Source organism: Sorex araneus, chromosome 2, assembly GCF_027595985.1.
Source record: "Sorex araneus isolate mSorAra2 chromosome 2, mSorAra2.pri, whole genome shotgun sequence".
Taxonomy (NCBI): domain Eukaryota; kingdom Metazoa; phylum Chordata; class Mammalia; order Eulipotyphla; family Soricidae; genus Sorex; species Sorex araneus.
In genome coordinates this window covers 317,910,140-317,932,891 of record NC_073303.1, presented here as the reverse complement: position 1 = coordinate 317,932,891, position 22,752 = coordinate 317,910,140, and the positions used below count along the sequence as shown (strand labels likewise).

Below are 22,752 nucleotides of genomic sequence, written 5' to 3'. Positions count from 1 at the left end.
AAAATCTTCAAGATTTTTGGAATTTTTTCAGATCTTTGAGTTGGATTCTCCAGGGGCTCATATGGATTCCTGTGTGACCCGTGCAAGTGAGCTTTCCCATCTCAAGCATTCTGTTTGGTGACCTGCCTTGATATAAGGTGCTGAGGCATAGGTGACACTGCTCCAGCAAATGCCACCAGTGTTCCTCAGCACCTCCCACAGGGTCTGGAGCCAGACACTTGACCAGCAGCTTTCCCACTTAGCACACCTCCAGCCAGGGTTCAATGCTTCCCTTACAACACAATCAGCATCCAAGCACCATGGTCCCTGCTAACTGCTGCAGCCCTAGGGCCCCACTTCTAGGTGTCCAGGTGGTACAATGGAGAAAAGCACAGAATCCACTTCCTGGGGTTCTCGTAAACATTACATGAAATGAAATCACACATGTACGTTCTTAAAAGAGTAGCTAAATACTGAACCCTTGTTGGGGCCTTGCTGTTTTCATACTGACTTTGGAATCAGTCAGCTGAACTGAATGAAGTCCCTTTTCTGCCCACCAGCCTTAGAGAGACTTTGCTGGTGAGAGTACTCCTCTGTTTCGTCATTCTGTACTACAGCTTCCACCTGCCAAATGTTATAATACAGTATTACCATCAAGGAAGAGTAATATTTTTCCTGCTACTAACACTTTATCCAATATTTGTATTTAACTACCCAGAAAATTTTGAAGTGCTACATCCATTCAATCTGGTCTATGATGCCAATCAAGGCTGACAGTTCCCCTAGGTTAGAGACTCAGGTAGAATAATAAAAAGCAATGTCATTAGCAGGAGAAACCCATGGGTATGATCATAGACCCTTTATAAAATGGGCCTATATAAAATGGTATACTAGAATTTTGGGAATGAAGACAATTTCAGTCAAATATCGAGTGTTTTAAAAATATCGAGGTATATAGTCTTCCTTGAATTTCTATGGCCAAAAAAACTGCTTTGCACAAAACTAGACACTTTCCTTTGTCAATTCACAGACTAAAGCCATAATCTTTACTCCCTGAGAATGCTATATATATTTAGATACTAGGTGCTAATGTGATTATGTTAAAATGGTCCCTTTAGGTGGACTCTGGTTCTAGAGTAGTGGCTTCTTCAGTGAGAAGAAGGGACCATAGGGAAGCAGTCCCACAGCAGGCGGGTTCTGAGGGGCTGCAAGGAAGCATCTGCAAACTTGGAGGAGAGTCCGCAGGAGAAACCACTCCTGACTCGATTTCTGTTGCTTGAGCTTCCTGGTCTGCAGTGCTTTGCTATACTGGTTCCTGTCAATAAAGGGCGCACCGTCATCAAGGTCATCAAGATTCCTTTCCATCTGGTAATCTTAAATGGTTATAGTCTTTAATGCTGACTCTGCTGAGAATTCTTTAGGAGAGGGGACCACTACAGTCAGGGCTGCATTTTCCTCACTTAGGTGGTGGGTAGTGATGATGCTAAATAAAAATTCAGATGACTAGAATTACATGTAGGTTTTTACAAAACAGTGTTTTAGCCTTGATCTTCAATTTTACTCACTGCTATGACCTTGGACAAGTGACTGAACCTTTGTGAAGCCCACTCATCACTGCAACAGAGGCAAGGACCCCCGTATCTTACAGAAACATATAATGTCCAGAAAGCCTTTACTTTTCCCAGCTAAATCATAATTTCTGATTGATTTTTTAAGGGAGTGGTAGCTCCTAGACTTTCTAATCCCCAGGATGTTCATCTAGACATCTTTTAGATATTTTCCTCATAAAAAAATAGTATTAAGAAGCAGTCTCTAGCTCCAGATTCATTAGCATCAAATAGTTCTAATGCTGTCTTTAATCATATTCTGATAGTCCAGTCTAAGGGTGCTGCCAGACCCACCAAAGAATATCCATGTCTTCATCTCAGACATGATCAGTGAATCAGGTACCTCATTTTTTGAACTGGAAATTTGTGGACACATCCTGAATGTAGGCTTATGATAGGGATCAAAAGAAGCCCTGGGAAAAAAAGCCTTTGCTGAATCTCTTGCACACTGCTACCCTGGGTGGTGCTGGGGGGGGCACTAAATTTAAGCCTGAACTCAGCCTAAACACCCCTCCCTGTTCCATAGATATTAAATGTCATTTCCATGAACAGTCACACAGCAGATGGGATCACTCTGGGTCTTAACAGATCCTGTATCTATTTGCCCTCCCCTGACCTGAGTTCCAAGCTGGCTTAGTAAGTCACAGAGTAAAGCAAAGCAAACATTTCTGGTAGATGTCACCAGAGTTCTCCACTCAGACACAAAATGAATCACTTATCCTGACTGTCTGGACCTGTTATGAATAAGGTATGGAGTCTCACCTTAGTCTTCTAGATGTTATCATTGAGACCATACTGCTTTTTCAAAACTCTGATTGAGGGCCCACTACCTACAGGCACTAGGTTTGGATATGGGGAATTTGTCCCTAAGAGGAGGGTTCAATTGTGTAGGAAACCAGAGGATAGGAGTGGGCATGAGGACCTCGCACATGTTTGCTCCGAGTGGTTCCTCCACACAGTGCTACTGACCTAAGCCCTGAGAAGAGCAGAGAAACAGGTCGTTGCCACTAGGATAGCAAATTAGAAAGTCACAAGTAGTGTAAAATATGCACCCGGTCACAGTATCAGCCCATGAAAAGACAGGTCACACACAAGATACAGTGAAAACCACTGATGAGACAAACTGTAGTCTGTGCACAAATATTCTGTTCTTATCTCAAGAAAAATGAAGAGAGCAGAACAATGAGATTCTATGCTGTGCTCAAGGGGAAGATGAGAAGAGTTAAGTTACCTTTCTCCCCCCAAGATAGATGTCACTTGTTGCTTTGATCAAAGAAGTCAGTCAATTTGGGGCATGGTGAGGGGAGTGCGCACTGTACTGACTTCTATTCAAGTGAGATTTCTGAACTTCCCACAGAAAGAAATATTTACAATCCCAGCAACAGAGAAAAGGACAAAAGGTTACCCAGGGCATGACCTCGGACAGGAAACTGCCCTATCTCTGTAAGGAAAAGGAAAAGGACGGGTAGGCTGGAGGAAGTGCAAGGAGCGAGAGAAGAGATCCAGATCTACTCGGCATTTCAGGGGGAAGAATACATGGTACAGCTATAATCTTTAAAAAACACAACACAATGACTGAAATGGAATCACGAAAGTGTGTAAGTCTGTAATTCTATCTCACGGTGTTTCATTACAAAATTTAAATAAATTAATTAATTAATTAAAAAATAAAAAACACAGAAATACCACTGACTGATCCTGATCATCCCAAGAGGGACAGGCATTACACCAGGAAAAGGAGACAGCACTCCCACCGCATTCCAGAACATCACAGGTGTTGTTCAACTTACCAATGGGGGTACTAGAAAAAGGCTCCTGGCAGTGAGGCTGAGTATGCACATGTAGCTGCATTCAAACACTACAACAGATAATCCCCAGAGACATAAAAGGATAAACAACCCCCTTTCCTGATGGGTTTGTATCATCCTCTTTCAAAGTCAGTCACGCAAGTAGTGTGTCCTGTGCTTATTTTCACTGTTCTTGCTCTGCAGGGTAAAAAGGAATGGCCTTCATCTCTATTTCAAAGAGGGGACATCACTCATGCAGACCTAGCAGTCTAAAGAAGTGAGAGCAGAGGCTGATGCCTGTCGTCCCAGGATATGGGTCCTGACAGGTGACAAGACTTGGTTTGCAACTGTTTTCTTAACAAAAAGGGGATATCACTGTTGGCAAACTTGCCAGGATGCTTGTGATGGTTATATCTCTACAGCTGATATGTAAGATATTTTATAAACAAGAAAATGTGATACAAAAATTATTGTGAAGAATCCTGCTTCGGTGGCATTGGAATATCAAAGTGACTGAAGGGAACTTAACAGAGTCTTACATAGCAGGGCAGAAAGGCACGGGTTGGAGAAAGGCAATGAATATGAGAAGAGGCATGAGGAAAGGCAGAGAAGAAAGAGAGCTTTGAAGTTTGCAACATTTCCTTAAGTATCTCTCTGTTCTGTCTTCAAGTCAAGGGGTATCCAAATTCAGATCTATTTAAGTGGCAAGGTCAAGATTTCAGCCGAAACCTACTACCTCTTTTGCTCCCATAAAGAAATGTACCTTTGGGGGTCCTCTGGTAGAGTTTCATGATTTTCTGTGATAATTTAATGATCTGATTCTCATAAGGACCCAGAAAATGGAAGTTCAAGGCAACCTTCCCTCTAAATTTCCAATGTACATAGATTATACCAATTATTCATGCAGCATGAAATGCTGGTACTTGGCACTGATATTAGAATACTTTCTATCAATTCATGATACCAAGTTCAAGTTCAGGGTCTTGTGCATAGCAGCATTCAACAAGTAACTTTTAATACACAAAACATTTTTCATAGAAAAAATCCATTTTAGGTTATACTAACAATTGATCAGAACATAAATCTCCATAATCTTTCACTTTAATGGCCAATAGCACTAATCATTTCAGCCCCAATGCAATAAACTTGAGAAAATGTAGAAATGTGTTTTTCATGTTGGAATTTTATCATATAGAACATAATGAGTGCTATCATTCAAATAATACAAGACAAAAGAAAGTCAAATAACAAATACTTTTCAAACTACTTTTGCTTATAATAAGATGAGTTTGTACTTGTTATCAGCCTAACAGCATGTATATAATGACTGGATAAATTAATGACCAGTTGTTTAGTCTGTTTGTTGGTAATGATAGCTAAAATTAGAGCACACAGTCATTGTTTAACAAAGTCTCCTAAGTTTTTTAATCACTTAACAGATTAAAATGTAAAATCAGCTGCCCTAAACCAACAAATGTTGCGTCAATGCAGTAGTTACCATTGAAGGTTTTAGCTTTTGAGAGGCAGACAGGGCCAGCTGACGCCTCCTTCACATTCCCCTCCCACAAGGCTGCCCTGTCTGCAGGTGAGCTAGTGAGCAGAACGCTCTCAGCTGGTGGCAGAGCAGGTGAAATGCCACAGAGAGGGAAGGGCAGGAAAAGGTGTGGGCACTCATAAAATATACATGTTCTTGGGTCTGGATAATAGTATTTTTTAAAATTTTTTTTTTAAATTTTTACCTTTTTATTGAATCACAATCTGGAAAATTACAATGCTTTCAGACTTAAGTCTCAGTTATACAATGTGAAACAACCATCCCTTCACCAGTGCCCATATCCCACCACCAAAGACAACAACAACAACAACAACAAAAAAACACAGTACACCTCCCATCCCGCCCCCCCCGCGCCTCCCCCCGCCTTGTAACTGATAAATTTCACTTTACTTTCTATTTACTTTGGTTACATTCAATATTTCAACACAAACCTCACTATTATTGTTAGGAGTACCCCACTAGAGTCAGACCTGTTGTGAAGAGATATGAGATATGATTTTGGATTTCTGTACTCTAGCAACTAAGTCCAGGGAGATTTCTTCCAGATATTGGATCATTGGAAGCTTGTAAACCCCATCTGTGGTCGTAATAATATGGCGGTCACCATGCCCTTCACCACCAGCAAGGAAGAGGCGAGAGAGAGAAATACCTTTCCCCTCCTGGGCGGGCATGGGGCCGCAGCTTAGTTCTCAGTCTGGAGATATTCTGCGAGGAGCTGCCCATGCTGAAAAATTTAGCTGGCATCTGGAGTCACGCTCATGCAGCTACGGAGAGGCCGCACACATGTGCTGCCCCTGGGATCACATCTTGGCGGCGAATAGTACTTTTTTTTTTTTTTTAATATTATTGACGACTTTATTTATTTATTTTTTTGCTTTTTGGGTCACACCTGGAGATGCACAGGGGTTACTCCTGGCTCTGCACTCAGGAATTACCCCTGGCCGTGCTCAGGGGACCATATGGGATACTGGGATTTGAACCCGGGTCGGCCGCGTGCAAGGCAAACGCTCTACCCGCTGTGCTATCTCTCCAGCCCCGCGAATAGTACTTTTTAAATATCATCTTCCATTTGAGTCATACAAGACGCTGGTCAGGGCACAGGCCCTGCTTCTTCACTGCCAGCGTCCTTGTCCCAGGCACATGGGTGCCTCCATCCCTCATGCGGGGACTGGGCCTTTCTCTGTTCTTATGGAAGCAGCAGAAGCAGCAGAAACAGCAGGGGATGAGTGGGCTCGGAGGGAAGGCCGAGCAGGAATCTGTACCCTGAAAGAGTCGCTCTTCATCCAGCTCAACATCCTGCACCTGAAAATGCTCCTTGGGTTGCTTCTACTTTGCAGAGGATGGAGCAGAGGAAAGCCAGCTGGGGTGTTTGTCCACCTCCCTTAGATCCAGTCTGAAGAAGGACCCCTGCTGAGTCAGGAGCAGCCCCAGGGAACTCACATGCTTGGCAGAGAACCTGGTCTCCTTCAGGTCAGGTATTGGGGACCTAGTTTGTGAAAGGGGGCTCTGATCAAACACTGGGCAGCAAACAAAAGTGCCAGCTGCTGCGCAGAAACAAAGCCAGGGAGTGCTCACTTTACCTGTCTCAGCCAGAATGGAGAGCACTGAGGACTGGAGGATAAAAGAGGAAGAAACCGCATCCGGAACAGACCACTCTCTTTCTCCTCACATGAGCAGCAGTGGTTCCTCAGAGGAAGAAGTGAGAGCTATTTGTTCATTTTAACATTTAACTGTAGACTACAATTAACTCCACTGTGGCACTGTAGCACTGTCATCCCGCTGTTCATTGATTTGCTCAAACGGGCACCAGTAACGTCTCCATTGTGAGACTTGTTGTTACTGTTTTTGGCATATCGAATATGCCACGGGTAGCTTGTCAGGCTCTGCCGTGCGGGCAGGATACTCTCAGTAGTTTGCCGGACTCTCTGAGAGAGATGGAGGAATTGAACCCGGGTCGGCCGCATGCAAGGCAAATGCCCTATCCGCTGTGCTATCGCTCCAGTCCAACTCCACTGGAAACTACAATTTTTTCCAGAGCATAGATTAATCCATTTCAGCTAATGCTCCTGCTGAAGGATCTGCCCAAATATGTAAAAACTATTTCACTCAGTGAACCCCCTCATGTTTGATTAAACAGAACTGAGTGGGCAGAGAAGGGTAACAGTTCTCAGAGTGGGATTCATCAGAGCAGCAGCTGTGTCACAGGGAAACCTGCTGAGATGCAGGGCCTCAGAGTACTCTCGTGATGGCAGCAAACAAATGCCAGGAGTTGGAGTGAAGTATGAGTGCCCCAAAAAGCACTTTGAGGGGGTTCTTTCTGCTGTTCAAGTTTGAAAATTATAAATTCAACTGAATTTGCTTAGGTACTGTCTTAACATTACATAGTATCCAGAGTCAAAAACACTGAAATCATGAGACCCAAACTTTAATAACCAAATTTAAAAGGTTCCTGTCAAGCTGGTAGGCTGGGGATGGGGAGGTGGGCAGGGGAGGGAACCTGGGAACACTGGTGGGGGACAATGACACTAGAGGCAGGATCGATGATAGAAATTGCCACAATGTCAAAATCTCAACTATGAACAATTTTGTAATTTTTCAAAATTTAAAATTTGAAAAAAAGCACATTATATAATACAACTATTCTCTGCATGATCCACACAATTATAATTACACTCAAGAAAGAGACGGAGATTTATGTCTTTTTGAAAGATAAGATATCACTGCCTATCTTATCAATTTCTTTGCTATATAGATTTTTAGCAAAAAAAATCTTTTTGAAAGCTAAAAATTTGTGGTGCTAAATATCACATATGTAAGGCAACTGCTCTATTAAGTTTTTTTTTTTAATTTGGGGCCACACCAGATAATGTTCATGGGTTACTCCTGGCTCTGCACCCAGGAATCACTCCTGGCAGTGCTTGGGGACTATAAAAAATACCAGGAATCAAACCGGAATCAGCTTCATGCAAAGCAAGGGCCTTATCCACTGCCCTATCACCCCAGTCCCTAAAGTTATTTTGGAAACAAAATATACTAATAATCCAATCATAAGTATTTAATCATGTCACAAATACTGATACAAAGATCGCAGAATTTTAAAAGTTCCAGAATGCATGACTAATTATTTCATATTTAAGACTTCAGTAAGAAAAGACCAAATGTTTGATATAGTTGATGGGAAAAGTGTCTTTTAAAATACGAAAACCTAGGGTTCCAGGATAGAACTAGCCAGGGTTTGATGGCCCTGCCTTGGGAATGGAAAGCCATAAGCGATGAGTTTGATCCCTAGAGGCACACACGTGCTGCTGAGCAAGGCTGCCGTGGCCACCCCACCCCACTACCACTCAGAAGGAACAACCAGAGAGTGCAGAGCCAGACTGTGGGAGGGCAACACAGAGTGTGTGAGCCCTGGCCAGCAGCACAGCAGCCCAGAGAGAAGTTACAACCTGAGAAGGGTGCCTCCTGCGGGGCCCCACACCAGTGTGCACATCCTCAGCCTCAGAATAACAACACAGCAAAGGCAAGCAGGAAATCCTGAAAGCCCAAACAGTCTCATTTTCTTACAAAGACTCATGTCCTTGGAAGTAAACCTTTCTTTTCATTCAGAACCCTGGTGTTAGTAAGAGATGCATATAAATAAAGCTTTGCAAACATCTTATCTTTGTATGGAAGGAAGTTCAAGAAGAGGAAATTGACGTTTTTCCTCTGTGATGACAACAATACATTTTTATGTTCCTTTCCCAGAAATCAGTAAATAACAAAATACCTCTCATTAAAAAACTGTTCATAGTACATGTTTAAATCTAATCCATTTGCTGCTCATATGCTTAGAAAATGAGATGGTTTCTGTAAGCAATCTTTGCTACTATTTCAGTGCCAAATAAAACAGATTTCAGCAAAATGCTTTTACTGACTCAAAACTGTTCATTCTAAAGGGTATAGCAGTCTATTTATCTTTTATTCACAATTCCCCATTCTCTACTTTCTATACCTGTTTCCTCTTAAGGAGACTTTATTCAGGGTAGAGACACATATTAAAACTAAAAAAGTACATTTCAGGATTTTGAAAATGCTGATGCAGTTTCGTGTCATCAGTCAATATTACTTTATTTATTTATTTATTTATTTATTTATTTTTGGTTTTTGGGTCACACCCGGAGATGCACAGGGGTTACTCCTGGCTCTGCACTCAGGAATTAACCCTGGCAGTGCTCAGGGGACCATATGGGATGCTGGGATTAGAACCCAGGTCGTCCGCGTGCAAGGCAAACGCCCTACCCGCTGTGCTATCGCTCCAGCCCCAGTCAATATTACCTTAAAATAGATTCCTCACAGACTAACACTGATACTGGAACTCACCATCCTTACTGCTTAAGAAACCTCCCTCCTGGGCTAAAGCAAAAACTCACCTCAGGTGTGGCTGAAGGGGCACTGACACTGTAAGTATGATGTGTGCTATGATAATGTTAAAAGTCTAAATCTAAGTAACATATAAAAACTTCTCCATAGATAATTACTGGAAGCAGCTAGCCTAAAGTTCAACCATGAAAATCTATGACAAAATGGTGGATCATCATTGTATCAAGTTTTTTTTCTATCAGAGAAGTTAAAATGCTACAAAATAAAAGCACAAGGAAATGTTTAAGAAACACAAAATTCAAAATATTTTTCTCTTAGACCACTGCATTACTGCACTGCACAGTTTTTAGAAGGAATTTTAAAGCTCTGAGTGGAAAGCTATGTGGATATGAACAGGGTGAGGCTAAGAGATAAAGACCATCCCTAAAGGGCTAATGAAAACCTGATAGGTGCTTGATCATTGTGTGTGATTGTAACCCAAACATGAAAGCTTGTAACTATCTACAGTGATTCAATGAAAGTAAAAACAAACAAACAAACAAAAAAAAAACTGATGGTCTGATATACAGACAGACAAAAACAACAAAAACTTAAGTGTGACTTCACCATAGTCACAAGGGCCATCAAAGCAACTGGGAGCCACCATCCAGAAGCCAAACATCCCAGTAGAAGGCACAGACTCAGTAAGAGTCCAGCTTAATTTTAAGAAAAGCCAATTTATTAAAGGATGGAAATGGCTGAACTTCAGGTCTAGAGGGAAAATAATACTAATAATCAGGAAAGTTAGCTCCTAGCAGAGAACAAATGGGCCTATTAAGTGTTGGAGGTACATGTTCAAGTACCATGGAGCATCTCCCCAGGAAGCTGGGATGCCAGAAACTGGGAAATTTCTCAGTGTAACAAAGAATTTATATGCCACAGGTAAACACAGTCTCCTGGCAAACATAAGGAGCAAGCACTGCTCCATCTGCTGCCTGAGAGAATCTGTTTTCCAGAAATGCCCAGGACCCTGGTCTGGCCTCAGGTCCAATCCCTGCCATGCTCCACCAAATAAGGATGATGCAAAAAAATTCACATATTATATAGCATTCTCTTTCAATACAGCAAAAGATGAGTCAGCATCAAAGAGTGTCCAACACCCAGAAAGTAAGGCTTACTTATTTTAAATGCATGTTTCAAGGTCTGAATAAGTAGATGAGGAATCAGGAATGAAAAACCAGCAGCTAAATAAAAGGTATTAATCTGTGCTAAAAGTAAACGTGAAAGAAAGAAGGCTTCTTAAGCCTCCCCAAATAAATTCACATCACAAGGAATCAACCCAATATTCAAATCCTTCTCAGACATTTGTGTGTGTGTGTGTGCGCGTGCACGCATGCACGCCTGAGCATGTGTGTGTGTGTGTGTGTGTGTGTATCAAAACTATTTCAGGGAAACCTCATTATAGGTCATTGCTACTCTTTACAGAGTAGGTCTTTTTGAAGGTCTCTTAATTGTGAAATTTTCTCATTAAGAAAATCAAGGTGGAGCCTACAATTTCAATGCTAAAAATCAAGTCTATGTCAGTCAGCAAGTGACAGGCTCCTCCTTGCTACCTGAGCTAAATGGCATCTCAACTGGCTTCCAAATAAAATCTCATTATTTTGCCCCACATGCTCCCATCATGACAGCCAAGTTCAAGTGTTCACACAGAAGTCAGTTAATTTAAAAGCTGCTCTGGCCAAGACAGCGGCTGTCCCCTACCTTTTCTGGTGTCCTATCCTGTGCGCGTGGCCCTGGGCTGGGCTGCGAGGGAGGTGGTGGTGCACGGCGCTTCTTCACGTCCGACTTCATGGACACCCCCGAGATGTTGCTCAAGGACAGGGACGGCCCCGGTGTGAGGGAACGTGATTTCAAGGACGGAGTATTTGGCGTTGTTAGGTAGCCCTGTGGGAGAAAAAAAACAGGATTCATCAACAGGAGACTCTCTCTGGTGGCAGAGTCCAAATCCCTAGTGTAGAGGGTTTGCTTTCTTTCTTCCCTCCCTTCTTGCTTTCTTGCTTTTTTGCATGTTTTGGGGGCCACATCTGGCAGTGCTGTGAGCTCACTCCTGGCAGTGCTGAGGGATCACAGGGGGCACCAACAATCGACACTGGGTCAGCTGCTGTAGGTCAACAAGCACTTTACAATCTCTCTGGCCCAGGGGTATTTCTTAATCACAAAGGAAACAGCAGGCATTTTAAAGTTCTCAGAACAGTGATCAGCTAAAATCAATCAATATTCTTAACCAGCAAGTAGGTAGGAACTGGTCTCTTTAGAACTTTACCATCACAAGATTCTGACATACTAAAAAGAGGATCGAGAAGTCCATTTCTCACAGACAAGACCAACTATTACATCTTAAGATGTATGTCACCTTCTGCCAGTAAAGGGCTCGCATTTCTTCTGCCCTTTCAAAAATAATGAAGGAAAGATACACCTGTGATGATGCTATATGTGACTATCAAATGTAGTATTTCATCTCAAACACCTACTAAAATGAACATTCCTGAAACCCAATATATTTATCTCTCTTCTTGTTTAGGGGTGGTGGGTCTCCCCAGCAGTGCTCCCCAGCAGGGATACCCAGTCCACCTGGGAGGTGCCTTGGGGCCTCCAGGACTGTACCAGATGATGCCCAGGGGCCATTATTGGTGTATCAAGCACACGCTATGCATGCACCCTAACCTCGGTATTATCTCTTGACCCCCTAAGGAAGAATTTCTAGAATATAGTTATTGGGGGCAGACTAAAAAACATGTTGCCCTTCCCTTCCCCCCCTCCCCTCCCCTCTCTTCCCTTACTTTATCCCAGTTGTGCTCATAGATTACTCCTGGTTCTGGGCTCAGGGACCACTCCTGGTAGTATTCAAGAGTCCAGATGTGGTTCCTGGGATCAAATCCACACTGAAAGTGTGCAAGGCAAACAGCATCCTCATTGTACTATCTCCCCACCCCCTATATTGATGTTTTAACCCTTCCCTCCTTCAGTTTGCTTAATAGAATGGTTAAAGGTCAGAGCCTTGAGAGAACTAGCATCCAATTACAATGGAAAACCATGCATTCTGCAGCACCTTCTCCCCAGAACTGCCTGGTGTTCCCCCCCAGTACAATGCCACTGTGCCCTATGCTGAGATCAAGCCAGTGCCTGAAAAGACTAGCCCCAACTAAAAGAGACAAGGGTTCCACTAATCTGGACACACATAAATAGCCCTGATCTATCTCTCAAGGTACTTATCACATTATAGCACTGTAGCACTGTCATAGCACTGTTGTCCCATTGTTCATCGATTTGCTCAAGCAGGGACCAGTAACGTCTCCATTGTGAGACTTGTTGTTACTGTTCTTGGCATATCGAATACGCCACGGGTAGCTTGCCAGGTTCTGTCATGCAAGCGGGATACTCTTGGTAGCTTTCTGGGCTCTCTGAGAGGGATGGAGGAATTGAACCCAGGTGGGCTGTGTGCAAGGCAAACGCCCTACACACTGAGCTATAGAAAATCTCAGTAGTAGGAATGCTAAGACAATACCAGAACAGAATGCTAGCACTCTGTTCAAATACCCCCAAATTCAAAGAGGGTTGGTCGTGTGCAAATATGTATTATGGAAGTTTGTCAAAGCATATGAAATATAATGCAGAACTACCTCCATATACCTGGGCCACTACTACTATACCTGAAGTAAGTTCCACCCCACCTGGCATCGACAATCAGGTTCATGACATGTGTTTCACAATCCTAAAACAAACTGCTTCTCTTTACTCCATCCTGTCTAGACCATGTGCTTCCAATTCAGCTTGCCCTCCATCCTCATGACAACTCTGTGTGCTGACCACTCAACACCTTTCTGACTCCACCTTTGTTCTTTAAACGCCCTGAACATTGCTTATTCTGGGCAGAAGACACCCTGAAAAGTACTTTGTGGTCAACCATCTCAGCTTCCTCATTTGATGCTGATTTCATGCATTAGTGCTGTTATCCTATGCCCTTACAGCAGCACTTTGTCACTGCGGGTGACGGAGTGAACTGAGCTTCTTTGACCCAGAGCCGCTTGTCATGCATGGTAGGTAAGGGTAATCCGCATCTGGAACAGGGGGAGTGATACTAGTCACTTCAAATGCCACATTTCTGCCATATTAGCAGTGTCCAGTGCATGTGGCTTCCTTCTTCTTTGAAAAGTATCAGGGGAGAGTGAGCAAAACTGGGCCACTGCCCAGGAAGGCAGAGGGCACCCGACCCAGCCCTGAACTCTGCTATTCTGGACAGCGTGTGCTCACCATTCATACTGTGTCTGAAACATAACAGAAATTTGACACAGAGGTTATTTTTAGCGGAAATTTGATTTATTTAACCCACAGGCATAAATTACCACCATCTCACCTCACACAGTCAGAGGGAGGCTGATTTTAGGACCTCTAGGACGCAATCCATAGTCCCTCTTGTTCTGTCACATAGCTGTTTCTTAATCTTCAACCCATGGGCAGCCGAGCGATCTGAAGCCCAGAGTATATTTGTAGTTTAATTCCTATCCTCCTTTACTACTCCTGAAATTTGGGCACCGAATTAGAAAACAACCCACAAAATAAGTTTACTACTGGCAAGCATCATTAGGTATTGGCCATTCTTTAAAATGAGTCATATAGACATTAAAAAAAATGTAAAGCCCACAGTTTAAGAATGCAGTCCCGGAGCCAAGCCAACCTGCTCACACATGGCATCCTTGTTCCTGGCCTGTCCTGCTGACATGTGCTAACATTCTGAGGGACAAAAAAGGGTTCACCTGAAGGAAAGATTTGGTTTCCTGTTCCCATCCAGACTGGTCAACAAAAGCTCAAAATTAAAAAGAAAGGAAAATCAAACTCTTTATTTGCCTTCCTCCAAAGGTTGGCACCAAAACCCGCAGACAGTGATTATCACAGTCTTAACAGATTTTCTTAGGAGTTTTTCTCCTACATGCACAATCTGAAAAATCTTTAAGGAAAACAAAAAAGGATAACAGGGAGGAAAAGTGGAACAAAGCAAGTATGACCTTTAATTCCCAGGCCTCTTGGGACCTCAGACTGTAGTGTGTGAGAGCTACGGGATGCTGTCAGCTGGAGGACAGGCAGGGGTAAAGACTCAGTATCCTCAGCACTGGTGAGATTCCACTAGTACATTTATTACATGCAATGTCAAATAATAACTTGAACCTATCACACACATCTATAAGTGGAAGTATGGGACTAAAGAAACTCAGAGTTTCTAGGACCTCAGTATCAGCTCAAAGTGATACCAACATACAATAGTTGATTTTGCCATAAATCAGCAATTTTAAATGAAAAATAATAAAATTTCATGCCCTCCTTGTCCCTGCCAATCCTCTGTTCAGTATATTTGATTACTACTGCAGCCCGAAGCGCCATGTTGCTGGGTGGGACAGAAGCATCTGCACATATTCACGTAACACACGTAACACCCAGAGCATCTCTGACGAGGACCCCCAAGCCACCAAGGAGCCCTGAGCCTCCTCGCACCATTTGGGCAATGGTTGGCTCTGTCTGGAAAAAGAACTTTGCAGGCCTGTCAGGTCCTTGCTAAGGGTTTTGTTCTTGCCACGCCCATCACACCTGTGCACAGGAACTCCAGACTGCACATTTCTCCCTCAAATAAAAGCAGAGGATCAGAGATCAGCACCAAATGAGCAGTTCCAGGTGGGACTCAGGGAATGAATTGTGGGCCCAAGAATTGAATCTGCAACACAAGTGACCTCCCTGCTGTGCTGTCACCCCACTCCAATGTACATTTGGAAGGAACATGGAACTGCAATTCTAAAGCAACAAGTCATATAAACCAATGTTACTTCAATGAAGTAATGATAAAATAAAATCATTTCATTTCATGTTAAGTTTGTCTCCCTTACTTTCCTTTTGTTCCAATTCTGATAACTGGAAGTCAGGCATCTGGTTGTAGGATCACACAGTTGTACTTATCAGCGTTCACACACTTTTAGTTGTGGTGCTCAACATTGTTGGTTGTGGTAGTTGGTGAAAATTGAGCCTTATGTTATGGTACCAGGGATATCAAATGCCAGAGTCGCATCCACCATGTGGGGAGGCGCCAGGGATTGAACTGATGGCTGCATGCCTGAATGGTGGGAGCAAGCCGTCCCTGGCCCTCTCACACCCACAGACACATTCTCTCTCTTCTCTCTCTCTTACCTTTTCCTATGGAGACAGGGACTACTAAACCCAGGATCTCACACAGCAATATATACTCTACCCATGCAAGACAGGCAAATTTCAAATATACAACACAGTGTTATTATTTATTGGCCCTATGTTTTGTCCTCAGGAAATATTAACTTTAAAACTAAGATTTTGTGTCCTCTGGCCCCGCCCCCACCTTCCTGTGCTTCAGTCTCTATCTCGAGAAGCAACAGATTCAAATGTCCATATTTCATTTTCTTTTGTCTATTTTCTCTACACGTGTCTAACAAGGAGCTTTACAAGGGCACACTGAAACTGTGCATCTCACCTGTGCACTTTAAAGAATACCAATGTAGTGAGTGCTGCAGCGGCCTCGCAGTCTTCCTCTGCCTGCACCATGCTGCCCCCTTGAGCAAGGCTTGCAGATTTCTTTTTGCTTCTTGGGCAGGGGAGGGGAACCTGACTGAATTCAGGGCCGACTCCTGGTGCTGAGCTGGGGATCACTCCTGGCAGTGTTCAGAGGACCATAGCTGATTCTGGGGAGTGGCCCAGGGCTAGGTAAGCCCCATGATGTCTCTCCAGCCCCTACTGACTGCTACAAGGAGGACTGGCTATGAAAGACGCTCTAGTATGAACCAAGGTTTAATCATTTTAGACACTTTTAATCCTCCCAAATACTATACCATCTCTTCAGCCCAGACTTTTCCTTTTAAATTCTTTTTCAAAAACTGAGTAACAGAAAAGAGTCATTCAAATATGTAAGGTACAAGATCTTTTCCTGTTTTTGCAGGTTTTAGCAGATATTCAGTGTAGGGCTCCCAATGTTATAAGGCAGAAGGGCAAGCAGCATTGCCATCCTGCCACACTCACTCAGACACACACACAAATACACACACACACACACACACACACACACACACACACACTGTGCCAAGCACAGCAGCTTCTGGCACAGTTTGGTGGGAAAGGAGACATGCTCTGCTTCCAGTTTCCACTCTTATTCCAGCGCAGGAGAAGCACAGTCCCCACAATGCCCAAGGTTCCCACCTGACACCACGGATGGCCCCGCCACTTCTTTGAGGTGGGCAGAGAGAATGGTCTCTGGCACCCCACAACCCTACAACCACCCATGCAAAGTGGCAGCCGCATACCATCATTGTAGGAGCTGAGCCCTAGTGCAACATATGATCTGGGGTTTATCAACATAGTTCCTACTATGTGTGCTCAGTGGAAAATGGCTGACTTATGGCCAAGCTCCTCTTTCGGAAGACCTGAGTCTGGCATTTCTCAGAAGAAAAGTTCTTTGTAAAAATGTTTCATCCAAAACTGTTGGCATGAATGTGGGGATAAGGGGACCTTCATTCATTGCTGATCCAGAAAATATAGATGGGAATTGAGTTTTCCAGAAATTCCACTCCTGGGAATATAATTCAAGGACCCAACAACACAATGCAGAAAAGCCATCTGCACCCTATGCTCATTGCAGCACTAGTCACAATAGAACACGCCTGAAAACAACCCAAGTGCAAGAACAGATGACTGGACACAGAAGCTATGCTACACACACAGTGGGATACTACTCGCCCATAAGAAAAGATGAAATCATCCATTTACTATTCATGGACGAATCTGGAGTATGCTGCTGAGTGAGAAGAGTCAGAGGAGAGGAATGGAAGTAGAGTGATCTCATTCATGTGCGGAACATAAAGAAATATAGGAGGAGAATGCCTAGTGCCCAGAGGCAGTAGAAACCACGAGCAGGAGAGTGGACCCTCAGCTTGCCGCTGTGTGGAGAGAGGGCGACAGGCCAGGGAAGGGGCCACTAACACAATGATAGAGGGAAGTGGTCACTCTAGACAGAACTGGGCACTGAAATCAGTGATATACATGACACCTCATCAGTAACAGTACTGTTATCTACAGTGCCGGAAAGGGAGAAAGAAACAGTTCCTGCTATAGAGGCAGGCAGAGGGGCGGGCGGAACTGGGCACTGATGGGGGTAAGTGGGTTCTGATGAAGGAATCAGTGTTGGGGCACTGTATACCTGAAACTTGATTATGGGTAACGCTGTCACTTTCTAATTCACAGTGATTCAATAAAAAACAGTTTCTTTTTTAATTAAAAGGAAAAACCCACTGTGGCACCGACACTTTCAGATAGATGGGTTTTGGCACCATGATTTGGATCATTTCTCTACTGCTGTACTGGCAGGACATTCTCTTCAAATGAGCAAACAGATTAGCCAGCTGGTACTATTTGATTTTTACTTGGCAAGTAAGTGAAGACATTGCAGCTGATTTCCTTTTGTTTTATTTTTTTGGTTTTGGGTCATATCTGGCTGCGTTCAGGGATCACTTCTGGCTCTGCACTCAAGAATCAATGCTGACTGGGTTTGGAGGCCCATATGGGGTGTTGGATTGAACCAGTGTCAGCCATGTGCAAGGCAAATAAATGCATTACCCACTGTACTATCTCTCCAGCCCAGGAGAACCTTTTTTGAACCTATTGCATTTGTAGTAGGACCATTTTAAAGACTTGCTGGCAGATACTGGGAGCTTTGGAATAATATATATACATACATACATATGTAACAGGACACTTTAAAAAAATGACAATTTTAGAAAACCAGAAATTTCTGAAAAGTTGTCAACTCTTATTACACATTTAAAGAAGTGCAACAAGGGTCAGGTTTCCACGAGAAAGACATGATGCTCATGGCCACAGGGACTCTGCCAGCTCTAAAGGGCATGCAAGATGAATCTCACGAAAGACCGTGGGAGAGTGGGCATGATTGAACCCTCAGAACTTGATGGGGACATGGAGGGTGAAAGCAAAGGAGCACAATGGGATGGAGTGGGGAGCTGCAAAAAGTAAACCAGAGTAAACAGAGGTCAGCAGAAAAGACCAAGGAACTGGTGAGGGAAGAATTGGACAGAAAAAAAATGTGAGAAAAAAAAAAAACCTTGCTCTGCATTGTATGTATTGACACACACAATGAGCTTCTAGACAGGATCTCAGCTGTGGTCTGATAAGATCTGTTGAGGCTGGGTCAACCTAGCACAGTGTCTGAGCACAAAGAAATCAAGTTTCAAATCTGTGTTCAGTTTTTTTCTAGAATCCACATAGCAACAGGTTTTTAAAATTGATTTTGTATATAGTTTATTATAGCTCACCAGAGTCAGGTTTCCTACATGGTTACAGGTGAGATAAATAAATTAATCCAAATTATGCTTCTCATATTAAGTGTCTTACATACATAATTTAATAGGAACATAGATTAGACGAGGAAAGGAAATGAGAAACCATGCTAGAAGTTTGTTCTGGGTAGGTAGGAGGAGAGACTGGAAGATATCTCTCTGTGATGAACACAAAGGCTAAAATGAGAGTTTATCTTTTTGAAAGAAAACTGATTATTTCTAATATTCATGTCAAACTAGGAAGAACTCCCAGGTAAGGATGTGACTTGATAGAGTGCAATAAACTGACTAGATTTCTCTCCTAGCAAAATTTATCTTCAAGGAAAGTAGGGGGACTTATCAGGAAAAAGCACTGGTGCTTAATCATCTCTCCTGGACTGAGAAGACTAAGCCTGCAAAGCAAAGCTCACATGACTCCTCTCCCTTCTCTGCAAACACATCCATCAATTGTTACTTATTGTAGATAAATGTAGAGAGCACATTGGAGATGTTTAACATTAAAAACTTACTACCCCAAAATGGCTGTTTTTGGATAAAAAGATCTAGGAATAAGTGCCAGATTGGAGAGGATACAGGGACAAGAGCATCTGGGGGAGTCTTTCAAAAAAGAAATATTTCACTAGATCAGCAAATAACTACTGGAAGAAACTAAGTATAGGTATTGCAAAAGGAATATTATAAATCACATACAGTTGCATCAGCTGGAGATAATATCAGTGATTTTTATTAACTAATATTCCATTTTATATATCCTTATATACACTTAAGCATATTTGATATAAAGACATGCATATATAAAATATGTATGTTTTTATGTTCTTAGATGTAAGTATACTTGTATATGCTTCAGCAACACTAGCATACTGTTACATTTATTTTCTAATATTAAAAATAATATGTATACATATATACCTTTTAAAATTTTTAAATTACATAAATAAGCCAAGATTTGTTTGCATAATCTATTTTCTTTTTTAAGTTGAATCACTGTGAGATACAATTTCAAAATTGGGTTTCAGTGTTTCAGTCATACAATGTGCAAACACCCAACCCTTCACCAATGTACATTTCCAGTGTACATTCTGCGAGTGTCTTGACAAAGAAAACAATGTCTCTGTACCTAGAAGCTGAATGCTGGCATCATCTGAGCGCTAAGGTAACACAACTAGCCTGTCAGAAAGGAAATTCAGTCTTCTGGCCATAGAAACAAGAACATGTAGAGGACAGGAGCAAAAACAACAAAAACAAAAATAAGGAAATGGAATTGCATCAAATCAACAGGCTTCTTCAAGAAACTCAAGCTCTAATGAAAAGACACCCTAGTAAATGGGAGAAAATATCTGTGTCTAATATTTTTAATAAAGAACTGATATACACGATCTATACAGCACTCAATAAACAATATGTTCAGTGACCCCATTGATAAATGGTTGAGATAAACACACACTTCCCCAAAGAAGATATATGGATAGCCAATAGGCATATGGTAAAGTGCTCATTGTCATTTATAATTCGACAATGTAGAACAAAACAATAAGATACCATCTCGCACCTGTAAGAATAGCACTTATCCAAAAAATGTGGAAAGCCAGTATTGGCAGTGTTTGTGGTGAGAAAAAAATTCTCATCTACTATTGGTGAGAATGTTGTCTAATTTAACCCCTATGGGAAGCAATACTAAGAGTTCTTCAAAAATAAGAATAGAACTCCCCTATGATCCAGCAATAGGCCTTCTTGGGATCTATGCCCAGCACACACACAATAATGTGAAAGGATATATGAACATGTATGTCCAATGTTGCACTTACTCCAATAGCCAGATAGGGAAACAACCCAAAGACTGACTACAGATGAATGGATAGAGAAATTGTGGTATGAATACACAATGGAATACTATGAAGTTCTAAGAAAGAACAAAATCATGCAATTTTCAGCAACATGAATAGAAGTAGGAGATACCATTTGAGTGAAGTCAGAATGAAAGAGACAGATACAGAATGATCTCTCTGAGATGTGGTGTTTAGAGATTCACAGGGAGGCAGCAACAAAGATTCGAAAGGCAATATACTGAGGGGACTCTCAAGTTCTGAGGCCTTTGGTTATTTATTATCCCCTTGCTGATTCTTTACCTACTGCATATGAGAGATCATCCTGTCTATGTCCCTCTCCTGGCTTCACTCAGATTAAAGCCCTTTAGTGCTAGTCTGAAAGCAGTAACTTGCATGGCTTCATCTTTTCTTACAGCAAAGTAATATTCCATTGTGTATACATACCACACAATTTATCCACTCATCTGTTCCTGGGTATGTGGTTTCCAGGCCTTAGCTACTGTGAATAATGTTGCAATGAACACAGGACTGCATTTAAAAAAATATATGTTTAGCCTTTGAGCAGATGTCAATAAGTGGAATTGAAGGATTACATGGAAGTTTAATTCTTAATGCTTTTGAGCCTTGCTGGATTCTGGCATGCAATTCTTCATCTAATGCAAAATCCTGGGCATTCTTCAATATTGCAATCCCCACTTGGGGTATGTTCGTGCTGATATACAAAGGCTATCTGTGTGCCACTCAATATTAGAGAGAGACAAGCTCCACTACTCAAGGACACAATCTCCTCTGGGCTGAAGGGCTTCTGAACTGTTCTCTTCTTTCCAGTATAAGACCGCACAGCCTTCCAGATGAGAATATCCAATTCCCTCTCAGATAGGAGCACCTGTGTACACAGCTAAGGCTTTGTCAGCTTCTTGATGGAGAAGAGGCCCTTCCTCTGGAATAATAGTTACTCCCCCTCCTCTGAGTCACAGAGCTAGAGGTTCTAATGGTTCCTATGCTCATGTAAGCAGTACACATCTTTCAGTCACCTCCAATGTGGAGCTGATTCTCACAAGTTAAAAGTCTTACCCAACTGCTGCACATAAGTCAAATAGTCAACTGAAGTTATTCATGAACCTTCATGTCCTGCAGCCTTGGTAACAGAAAACCTCTCAAAACTTGGCTTGTCCACTGCTCTTTCAGTCAGTTTGTGTTACCTGCAACCCAAAAGGGCTTCCTCTGTGTGACCAATGAGCATGAATTCCTGTGTCCTGGGAAACGTGTGGCCCCTTTCTCCAGACACCACTGATGAGACATAAAATACCCAGGGAGAACAAGTGGACCCCTTTCTGAGGGAGAGTCTTCCCTTCTTCAGTGGTTGATGTTGGCCGAGCAGAAAAGAAAAAACAAAGGTCCCATTATTAATATTATTTTTATTGTTTGAGGGCCATACCTGGTGGTGTTCAGGGGTTACTTTTGGTTCTGCACTCAGGAATTATGGAATTCCAGAAACTGAACACAAGGTTGGCCACACAGAAGGTTAGCAACCTCCCTGCTATACTACTTCTCCGGCCCCATGTTTTGCTTTGTTTTATGGAAATTGTGTGGCATTGTATTCTTATGAAACTACACGAGCAAAAGGTCAGGGCAGACCTTCAGAGAAAAAAGCTGAACTGCAAAAATGCCAAACCAGCCTGTCATTACACTGAAAATACCAAAATAAACTGAAAAGCAGTCAACTCTGCTTAAAAAAAATGTGGGGAGGATTCCTGTGTTAATTCTTAACACAGGCTCTGAATTATTTCTTCAAAAGCAGAGAGGGGGAGCAGGCCTGGCTCCCTCCTGGCCAAGCTGAAAGCCAGAAGGCCCCTGCAGGCAGCCGGGCAACCTCACCACCTACTCATTAAAGGTGTGCAAGTGTTTTAATGACGATCTCGAGATTCACAGCTAGGTCAACACGACCACCGGATAAAATGCACTCACTCAAAAGGCATCATTTTCATGCTGCAGAGTGTGCACACTCTACAACTCTATGCTAAGTATCAAAGTAGCTTTGAGGAGAGTGCTGAAATGGGCGAACACTCAGAGGCAAGAAGGAGCCATCAGGGCACAAGACAACAAGCCAACAACCAGAAATCCCTGGAACTGCTGACTTAAGGAATGCGCGAAAGAATTTAGAAAGAGGCAACCATGTTAATGATAGGTCAGCAGAAATTCCTAATTTTGCCTTATTGGGGAAACCCTTGCACATGCAGC

The 22,752-nt window shown here is 42.6% G+C and overlaps 1 protein-coding gene across 2 annotated transcripts in view; it reads right to left on the bottom strand.

Annotated features, from left to right (window-relative positions):
• COBL (cordon-bleu WH2 repeat protein) overlaps positions 1-22,752 on the bottom strand; it is a 287,608-nt gene that overhangs the window by 129,593 nt on the left and 135,263 nt on the right. For both annotated transcript variants that reach the window (XM_055126472.1, XM_055126473.1), the window contains exon 7: positions 11,028-11,210. In XM_055126472.1, coding sequence (XP_054982447.1) covers positions 11,028-11,210 — 183 coding nt within the window. The remainder of the gene's footprint in view (positions 1-11,027; positions 11,211-22,752) is intronic.